At 42.0% G+C, this 10,482-nt stretch overlaps 1 protein-coding gene across 1 annotated transcript; it reads right to left on the bottom strand.

Annotated features, from left to right (window-relative positions):
• Positions 1-169: 169 nt before the first annotated feature.
• Positions 170-5,423, bottom strand: LOC147255020 (multidrug and toxin extrusion protein 1-like). The gene is made up of 17 exons (XM_086215273.1): positions 5,316-5,423; positions 4,894-4,995; positions 4,595-4,663; positions 4,351-4,499; positions 3,234-3,276; positions 3,078-3,122; positions 2,857-2,954; positions 2,676-2,773; positions 2,490-2,603; positions 2,329-2,396; positions 2,077-2,185; positions 1,735-1,810; positions 1,578-1,647; positions 1,340-1,472; positions 1,119-1,213; positions 897-1,004; positions 170-764 (listed from the first exon to the last, which is right to left on the bottom strand). Exons 1-17 carry the CDS (start codon positions 5,421-5,423, stop codon positions 474-476), a joined length of 1,776 nt encoding a protein of 591 aa, XP_086071399.1. The 3' UTR covers positions 170-473.
• Positions 5,424-10,482: the final 5,059 nt, after the last annotated feature.

Genomic DNA, 10,482 nt, shown 5'->3' with positions numbered 1-10,482 from the left:
CCAAAGAGTGCAACAGCAGAGCAGTGGTCGGCCCACAGACCCACATTCAATTTACTTTTTTTATTCAATACAATGGAAAATATATTCACATTCATACAAACAATGCTATGTATTTTAGCAAAAGACTGACGATCACTTTTCAATAGATCAGGATTTGTTGCTACCAAAGTTATACCTCTGAAGTTAAAGTGCTAACAAATAACAAACACAGCTGCATTTCAGGTCACCGCAGTGCTGGCATGACACCGTGATTTACTGACTGAACGTTAAGTTGGTGATGATACAAAGAATTCATCTCTAACAGGAAAATCTTCAAACCAGTCATTTGTTGTTTTTCTTTTTTGGCAAATTAACACTGAGCTTCCATAGATAATTGACATAAAAGGGTTCATGAGAGTGTTGCATTTTAGTGTTTTCACGTTATTGTACACACATAGTGATGAGTGATCAAGAGTCAGAAGGTCAGCCTGTCTTCAGGAGTCCAGTTCAGTGGGGAGGATTTGATGGGGACTATATGTAGTATTGACCCAGTTCATCGTTAAGTTGAACCCTGATGGGAGGTTCTCTGGCAAAGGCACTAGGAAGTGCACACACACTCCCACAGCCAAAAGAGCAACTGCTGCAAACACGGTGAGGCCTCGCCGGAGGATGAGCTGGGTGATGGTGAGATGACCAGCCTTTAGCTGATGGGCCGCATGTCCATGTTGAGTCTCCGTCTTCCCATCGTGGCGCTCAGTCCTCACAGACACGTAGCCATCCACTGACTTTGAGAAGAAGTGTTTGATACCATTTTACTTTATCTTTTTAAATCATGAGAGAGAGCAAGCGCTAGCAGGGGTCAACTGATAAAAATGCTGAACACGCAATGAAAAGCTATTAAGTTGCAGATCACTTACATTCCCATTACTTGCTGCCTGGTCAACATCGTTATCACCCGTGGCGTCTAAAGAGGCAGCCGTGCCTAGTAACATCACATTTGTCTTCTTCTGAGCTCGTCTCACAGCCTGCAAACAAACAGACGAGCAGCCAATGCCTCCTTTTTCTTTGCACGAAACACGAAACATATTAAAAGTTTAGGGCGGTAAATGGTGCCGTAAAACATAAAGCCGTAACCAAACCTCCTCTGTTATTCTTTTCCAGTTCAGTCTAAAGATGACGATGATGTAGAAGGCGGATTGTAAAATGACACAAATAAGAAGTCCCAGCCAAAAACCTGGGAGGAAAAAGAGTGATTATACTGTCAGGAGCTCAGTAGAATTCACTTGCAATAAAACTGCTCTCTCTATGAAGCTATAATTCATTCTGAAAAGCCAGGAGAAGACGTAATTTCACTAATTACCTAAAACTCTCAGTTTTGCCACAAACATTAAAGTAACACTGAGAGAAAGTCCTATGCAGTAGTATCCGATGAAATTAGCCACAGCTGGTATCTTCTGTTTTCCTGTTCCCAAGAAGATACCGGTGCAAACACACTATAAATATAAATAACAAATTAATAGATGTTCCCGTTTAATTTTGTGTTTAATCCACAATTTGATATTTGTATATTTTAATCACTACATATGAACAACACTCACCACAAGTCCATCAAAAAACTGCAGGAAAATGTAAGCGTCCATCAAGTGTGACACACGACTTATGATCTTCCTGAAAAAGAGTTTTGGAATTTCGATTTTCCACGTTTCAGCAGCACCAATGACACGATCAGATGTGTGTGCAGCAGTAGGGACTCACTCATCAGATGTGAAGATGTAGCCAATCACTGTTTTAGAAGAGCCCAGCACAATACCTTCAATAACTGCAAAGGCACCTGGAAAAGAGGAAAACAAGATACTAAATTCCCTGCAAATGTCTCAAGCACTTGAGTGGCCAGAGAGGAGAAAAAAATGTGACAACAGACAGAAAAAATAACTTGTTCCAACAATTTAAATTCATTTGTGGCCACAAAATGTAACATTGAAAAATCAATAAGGGCTTTGTAATAACTGATGACCTGTGGATGCAATTCTCTCTCTCTCTCCTGCTCTCCATCATATAAGTACATATACAGTATACAGTACATATATTCTTACTGACCTGCAAGACTAAAGGACATTTTGCAGGTAAGGATCGCCCTGGCGGTGTCTCCTGCACCGAGAGCGTTACCCACTCGGGCACAAGCAGCAGCTTGAATACCAAGAGGAAACTATGGATTCATCATTTTGGAGTAAAAAAGGGTAAAATACAAACAGGAATTATGTAGTTGTCCACACACAGCCTGAATCTTTTGAAAGGAGACTGGGATGTGGTAGTGCAGAGCTCTGACCTCACTTAATAATTATACAATACCATGTAGACGATGAATGCCACCATAATCACTGCATGTTGGGCTGCCAGCTCATCTTCACTCAACATTCCTAATCATCAGAGGCAAAACAGGTATCACAGACATGGCATACACGTTATGGATTTAATTTCGATGAAATGAGCTCAATATAATTATTGATTACCTGCAAAAAATCCCCCAAACTCATAAACCCACCACTCAAAACATGTCATCAGTGTACTAGGAATTGCCAGTTTCATGTAGGAGCCCCACTCCTGCAACGATTCTACCGACCAACCTGTAGGGGGAGAGAGAAACACATTTATATATTGGAAAAAGATGGAGGATGAAAAGAATGCAGCTGCCTTACCTCCCCATGTTGTTGCATGGAGCTTTTTCCACCGGATGAAGGCAAACAGAAAAACACAGATGTATATCTGAGACAGGGTGTTGGCTGCCGCTGATCCACTGTGAGGCAGACATTTACTTCCGTGTCATTGTGAGCAATAAATTGTCAATTTTTCAACATGCACATGTGTGTGTTTTCTTACCTAACCCCCAGATCCAACCAGTACAGAAAGATGTAGTTGGTCACTACGTTCGCTATATTTGCCACGGCTGCAGTGTACATTTGTGGCAGTATTATACCCTAAATTCATAAACCACAGAAGAGGCAGTGAGGCCCACTTATGCCCATCCCCTCGGAAATGCAATTACGTTAATTAGGACAACATTCTCGTCGAGCAGCAACTGTGTGGAGCTGTAATCACACCTGGTTCTGCAGATACGACACCTGCAGCTGATGAAGAAACATTGCCTGAAAGACAAAAAAATAGACTCAAACTCTGAAGAGTTGCAGTTTCTCTACAGGTAGAGCAGCTGATGCTGTTACATTTGCACATCCAGTGAAAGTAAAGTTTTAACTTACTGGCACTGCTGGAAGGAAGGCTGTAATATACAGCTGAGCTATCCTGAAAGCAAGTAAGTGAATTCAGTTCATGTTCAACAAAAAGATGCTGTTGATTGAGGGTAGTTTTTTACAAATGTGAACAGTTATATACATTATATCATCAACAACTACCGGGCAAACTCACGCTTCCACCAAGACAACCCAAACCAGAGAGACCAAAATGCCCAAACTGTCAAAACAAGCAGTGATGAGCACACAGACCTCACAGTCCTGCTCGCATCGCAGTTTGCTGCCGTTCGGTACAGCAAGAAGATCGTGAAACCTGACATTTCGATTTTGCATGAAGGAGCAGCTTCATGCGTGTACTGTGGCATAAGTCAACAAACCAACCAATGGGCGGCGCTAGACATCACATGAAAACAGCACAGAGGTTTGATTTAAATCAGATGGTTTGTTGCTTCTTGTTTACTTCCTATAACCACTATGTGACTGTATGACTGTTATTAATTTCAGCTTGAAGATCTTTTCAGGCCCGGGCTCAAAACCTGTGAAATTTGCAAAATATCCTTCCATTTGGAGTCCAGGCACAACCATATTATTTTGTTCTATGGCAAAATATTAAAATTGACCACGTCACCATGGTAACACATTTTAACCCATCACCAAGTTCCTTGAGTTTTCCTGACAAAAAAATGAAATGGATCTGGTTGTCCGAGTATATAAAAGGTAACTGATACCAAAGTAAACCAAAGCACAACAAGAGCAAAAAAACCAACAAAAAAAACAACCCAAAAACCATGTAATTTCCTTTCGCCATCAGGTGGCGCTATGATTAATCTTCCTTGAACCATGCTTGCTTGGCCAATTAAACACACCATGTTTGGTGAAAATCATAGTTTTTGCATAATCCCGGAGACTAATAAACACCATTGATCACATAACACCATCAACAGCAGTAATGATGAAATATTAGTAGTAGTAGTAAGAGTGTGCCTTGGGATACAGATGTTACACAAAAGTAATACTTGTCATTAAGTCATAATTTAATTCTATTTCAACTAATAAGGAGTCAGTCATTTCGCATTATCCTGACTGAAAGGCAAATTACAGAGGTTACAGACTGAGCTTCAGTCACCTGGTCACGTCGGGGTCCTGGGACAGACATAAGAGGATGGCCTCCGCGTTAATGAGCAGACCCCAGCAGGGCAGACAGAACAAGAGCAGGATGACGATGCCTCGCTGAAGGATCACACCCACCCGCCGCAGGTTCTTACCACCAAAGGTCTGCACAACAGCACACAGACAACAGTAAGGATTTTAGAGAAGGGAGGAGGGGGGTGAAGAGGTGGGTTTCATTGTCATGTATGATCAGACCAGACCTGAGACACCAGCGTATCGCATGCTAGCCCCAAACCACATCCGGTCGCTGCAGTGGTGACATTAATAGTCTGAAAGGAAAATGAAAAAGAATTTTCTGAGCCTGATGTACACTTGAGGACACTGACGTAAGTAATATTTGCATGAGTCATAACAGTGAATGCACCATATTGATTAAATCATCTTTGTGAGAGAAGCTTTAACTAGGAGAGTTGTAATATTTCCTATTTCAGTCCAATGACGACTATGAAATGATGTGTGCAGCGCCACAACTCTGCGCAGCATACAGATGACCACTCACAGCGGAAGCTAATCCGTAGCCAGCCATCACTTCATTTCCCAGGCGCCCACAGAACATTGTAACCACAAACGGTAGCAGGTAATTGAGGATTCTGGAGAGCAGCTAAAAAGACAAACATCATCAGTGGTCTGTAGGATTCAGGTTTCAGCTTACAGTTGATACACTGGCAGTTACGTTAAACACAGTCTGCTCTCAGTTTCCATTCACGGCCTTCTTGGCGAACGCGCCTCCCTACTTCCGTGGCTTTGGCAGGGTGCCACTGGGTGACACCTGTTCAGCTCAAAACTCATAAAAATCCTATTTTCTTGTTGACATTAAAAAAAAAAAAGTCTCTTAGAAAAATCAACTCATTAGCAATGTAATGCTGATTTATCCAATTACTGACACACATAAAAAGAAGATGTAAACGTGTCAGTGCTTACCAGAGGCCCTGTCATTCTCAGGATGTGGTACAGCTCATTTCTGTGGGTCAGCGGGAGCCTGCGGCGCACCCAGCTGCAGCAGAACAACCTGTCACTGGGCTCCTCCATGTCGGCAGGTCTTTCCTCTGAAGTGTCTGTCATGTATCTCGACTGATCTCCTGGGTCAAATTCTCCGCTGTGGTGTTAAGTATTCTTACACCTGAAAGGTTACTAATTAATCCCCTAAAGTTACTTACCACTGGAGGAAAGCTTGTGGATTTCATCTGAATGTAAACCTACGTATTACTTGTAAAAGGATGGATTCATCTCATAAGATACTACTGCTAAGATGCTACCAAAGCCCACGTTGGTGACAAGCCGATTTCAATGAATAATTCCATAACCAATTGCCACTGTGGAGAGCTTACAAAATAACCTAAACATTCCCTTAGTCAACCTCTGTCTTGTCACCTATGATATGTGAGGAGACAGAGGCTTTGAAGCCATGATTATTCATGAACATCCATTGCATGTTAATGACTGCACAGGTTTCCTTTGAATAAGTGAAATCAGTCTCCATCACTTCAGGCAGATGTGTTCATTTTAAGTGTTTGGGAGTATAAAACATTAACATGTCGTATGCTTCAGAGTCCGACTGGAGAGCAGTAAAGGTTAACCAGCCAGCACCCTGGGAGCATTGAAAATGAGATGCAGCCCTCTGCTGCTATCAGGCAGAGGATTCATTCAGCTCGCCATCTGCAGCAGAGTGATAGCATATATCAGTGCGGATAAACTTGCTGTTTCGTAGATAGAAAACATATTTCTACAAAAGACCTGCGGTGCCTCGAAGGCTCTAATCATTTTCCTCATGAGTAAATGCACACAGTGGGGGTTCCCGCTGATTTTTTTTTGGTCGGGCTTTCAAGAAGACAGCTGCCTGAAACATGATCTCAGCTCTGAGCTTTAAGTGAATACTGTTGTGTCATGATTTTCCCTGGTAGGGAACAACAGTGAGGTAAAGAAATTTATGAATTACTTCCATCCATCCATCATCATCTTCCGCTTATTCCTTACTAGTAAGGGTCGCGGGGGGGGGGGGGGTGGAGCCTATCCCAGCATCAACGGGCGAGAGGCGGGTTTCACCCTGGACAGGTCACCAGTCCATCGCAGGGCCAACATACAGAGACGAACAACCATTCACACTCACAGTCACACCTACGGTCAATTTAGAGTATCAATCAGCCTCGTCCCCTCTTGATGTCTTTGGACTGTGGGAGGAAGCTGGAGTACCAGAGAGAACCCACACAGGAACAGGGAGAACATGGAGACTCCACACAGAAAGATCCCGCGCCCGAGCCAGGACTCAAACCCGGAGCCTTCTTGCTGTGAGGCCACAGTGCTGACCACTGCACCACCGTGCAGCCCTGAATTACTTCCATGAAATCAAATGTCTCCCCAGCTGAGTCGGTCTCTTATTAAAAGCTGGCCCCAACTGAAAAAAAAAAAAAAAAATCCAATTTACAACAGTTTTACTCTGCGAGATGGAAAGAACAAACAATTCCCACAATCAGCTTTAGAGTCTTTGAAAAGTGATGAGTGAGGTAACATTTAGGTGAGACTACAGTCCATCACATTTGAACAAAATGGTGTTGAGGTTTCATAGAATAGGATGAAGTAGAACGCACACACTCCACCACGGAAGCATGTAGATACAGAAACTAGTACATCATCAGCGTTTCTTGATTAATTTCTTCCAAACAACCAAAAATAGGTTTTTCCAGATCATTATCCATACCAACCCCAGGAGCACACTTATCCCATCCATCCATTTTCCACTTATCCTGTAAAGGGTCGCGGGGGGTGGAGCCTATCCCAGCAGCCTTCAGGTGAGAGGCGGGGTTCACCCTGGACAGGTCACCAGTCCATCACAGGGCCAACACATAGAGAGACAACCATTCACACTCACAGTCACACCTACAGTCAATTTAGAGTATCAATCAGCCTCGTCCCCTCTTGATGTCTTTGGACTGTGGGAGGAAGCTGGAGTACCAGAGAGAACCCACGCAGGAGCAGGGAGAACATGCAGACTCCACACAGAAAGACCCGTGCTGGAGCCGGGGCTCGAACCAGGAACCTTCTTGTTGTGAGGCGACAGTGCTAACCACTGCACCACCGTGCTGCCAGAATCAAATCAAATCAAACTGAAATAATAATAATAATAAATGTATAGATGCAAAATAAGATCAATAGGATTCCTGGAAATGTTCCTCTTTCAACATTTCACATGGGTTCAAGGAATTTGGTCTCATGACGTGTTCAGATTAAATACCACCAATGGCTTACAACAGTCTTCAGGATCCAGGATTTACTGTTGATCCAGATCACTTTCAGGGGTTAATCACTTGTTCATTTCAACCATATTTCATCAGTTTGAGATATCCTGCTCATCATCCGCCAGACACGCACCGTGGACTACGTTAGCTCCTTCTTCTCTTGGTGATAACAAGAGAGGGGAAATGTCACCTTTTTTTGTTGTTTATTCTGTTCGTGCCCATCTGTGGACTTTGACTTGCTATTTGAGAGGCAAAGAGATGTCGTGAGTGTGACACCACAAAGGCCTCTAGGCTTTTGATCAATCAGCTTGTTGAGGTAAATGTCACAGATAGCATGTGCCGAAGTCTCAGAGATTTGTATCACTCACTTGATATTTTCTCTTACGCTGCTCCGTTTTTTTTTTGTGTGTGTGTGAAGTCAATCAGATGGCACTTCCTGGAGATGCTGTCTTTATTTCCCTATCTGGTCTGGATCTTCCTCCCATCCAGTGCCTCTCTCTCTCTCTCCCTCTCTCTCTATCTCTCTCTCTCTGTCTGCGTGATAAAAGCACGCTCACTTTATCTGGATCAGATGTACATTGTCGTGGGTGGACTTTGGCAGAGGCTCTGCCCCCTAAGAGTCCACTTCTAGGTTACAGATGTAATGGCATCCTCTGTGGCTCATTCTGACAGCACTGCAACTTTTCTCTGTTGTTAATTTATTTCAGTAATTTTTCCCACGATGGAATCAGCCTCACGGTTGTAAGGATACAGTGTGCTGTGCCTTTCACGGGTTGAGATGTCCCCCGAGACAAACTCTGACGTGATTTGGAGCTATGTGAATGAAATTTGACTTCACTTAATCGTCACCAAGGTGTGGGTGTTGTTCAGAGTTTCATTTTTGTTATTTTTTAAATAAAGATACCACACATTAGTAGAGAGTTTTTGCTGCCCAGAAAAGCAGTGGTTGGGTTTCTCTGCCCCCCCCCCCCCCCACAAAAAAAGCAGTTTAACTCAAGAACAAAATAATAGAATAACAAAAATCTGTGTTTTGTGCAGGAAGAAAGTGTCCTTCTTGTCTTTCGGTGGATGATATTATTAATAATAATTTCAGTTAATTGTTTATGTATTACTTTGTGTTTACACCCCCCACATTGTGAATCCTTCTTTTTAGCTACCAGGAAAGAGGACAGCTAAATAAGTCCAAATCCTGTTTTTGATTGACATCTTTTTTGACTTTAGTGTTTTCCATTTCGTTACGGTGAGAAGGAAACAAATGTTGGTGGAGTTGCACTTGCTGACCTGAATGGAACTTTCTAAACTCTGCTACTATTTTCATTATATCGCAAGTATTTATCTCTGTAACAGCAAAGGCGGCTCCTTATCACACACAGTTACAGTCCAAAACAAAAGCCGCTTTGAAAACTCAACCAGCCCATTTCAAAGTTCCCATCACGGCTCCGATGAACTATGTGAGCAACAGCATCTGATCTTCTTCCTTGAGCCAAAAAAAATAATAAAAAATTACACTGCCTGTGGTGCCGGATAAAAAATGTATACTTTTTTTTTTTTTTTTTCAATTTATGCCCTTATACATATTGAACATTGTAGATGTTTATTATGCAGGAGGCTCCTTCTGTTCATTCATTTCACACTCCTGTAATTATTCACAGGCACTTCTCCATTTCATCATAGCTAAAAAGATCTTGTTAATGGCCGACCAAGTTGGCTGCTCTGGGAAAGAAAAGACGAAGAAAAGAATAAATAAATTCAGCCTGAGCAAATAATAATGTCTTTTGTATTTCTGAGGGTTCTGCTGACGTCTCCTGTTCTCTGAAACAGATGGAAGTTCTAATTAAAGTTATATAAAAGGTCCTGCACACAAGGAGGCTCTAAACAGCCGTTTCCCAGAGCAGTTACACTATTACGGTCAGTTAAATATTGATGACCTAAGTTCGTGACAGCAGTCAGAGATGGGAGCTCTGCTACGAAGGGACACAGACCGTCACATCTGATAGGCAGCTCAGGCGTCTGACCTTATATTAGAAATATTGGAAAAGTCCATTTTCGCAAAATTACACTCTAAAATATAATCAGCAGATTTTTCTTAGTCCCGCAAAGTGGCCAAGGACAGTTGATTTTTAATGTTCTTTGTGATTTTCTTTTGTGAGCCAGGACTGAATGAAAAGTATGGGTGGAAGTTCTAATCAAAGATTTTTTTTATTTTTTAAAAAAAATTTTTTTACACACCCAAGCAATCATGACATCCACTCGAGGAGAATAATTTCAAGACCTCTTAATCTAGCTGGAGTGCATTCTTGAGGTAATTTCCTTGAAATTAAGCAGGCAGCTAAATGATACCTCCAGTAATTCTGGTTTTTAATGTTCTGGATGCTTGAGCCTGGTTTATTAAGAAATCGTGCCAAAATACAGCCTCATTAAAGAGTCTAAAAGTAGAATGACTCGAAAGCAACATGCTAACTCTTAATTATGCAGCACCAGACAGTCCGATTCACTCTTTCCTCCTTTCTCTTTATGCATTATGGAGCTCCAGACTGCTGACTGCTAGTTAGCTCCACTGCAATGAATGCTAAATGTGAGCAAACTGTCTCAAAAATCAAATTGTAACCCTCCAGAATGTTCTATATCAGCATTAAAAGAACAACTGTAGGCTTTAGATTAACATTTGCTGTGAGAAAAAAAAACCTGTAATTGCACTAAAAATGATACACAATTGAGTGCATTTCCTAAAAAGTTGGTGTGTTCCTTTAAGATATCATTCATCTGAAATGAGGAGGAAAAATGCAGCACTTGAAGAAAAAAGAAAAGTGTCTTTTTAACATTGGACTCTCCCGCACAATTTACTGTAACAACAG

The sequence above is a fragment of the Aulostomus chinensis genome, chromosome 10, assembly GCF_037954235.1.
Source record: "Aulostomus chinensis isolate RoL2024-O1b breed Wild chromosome 10, RoL_Achi_v1.0, whole genome shotgun sequence".
NCBI lineage: Eukaryota > Metazoa > Chordata > Actinopteri > Syngnathiformes > Aulostomidae > Aulostomus > Aulostomus chinensis.
Note: the sequence above shows the minus strand (reverse complement) of the source record. Positions and strands in the feature narration are given on the sequence as shown.

Excerpts from the sequence above, each read along its gene's own strand:
- LOC147255020 (XM_086215273.1), bottom strand. The coding sequence starts at position 5,423 with ATGGAGGAGCCCAGTGACAGGTTGTTCTGCTGCAGCTGGGTGCGCCGC. Across the intron at positions 2,186-2,328 it reads TGGCATTCATCGTCTACATG|TTTCCTCTTGGTATTCAAGC; the intron begins GTATTGTATAAT and ends ATGAATCCATAG. Across the intron at positions 1,811-2,076 it reads AATGTCCTTTAGTCTTGCAG|GTGCCTTTGCAGTTATTGAA; the intron begins GTCAGTAAGAAT and ends CCTCTTTTCCAG.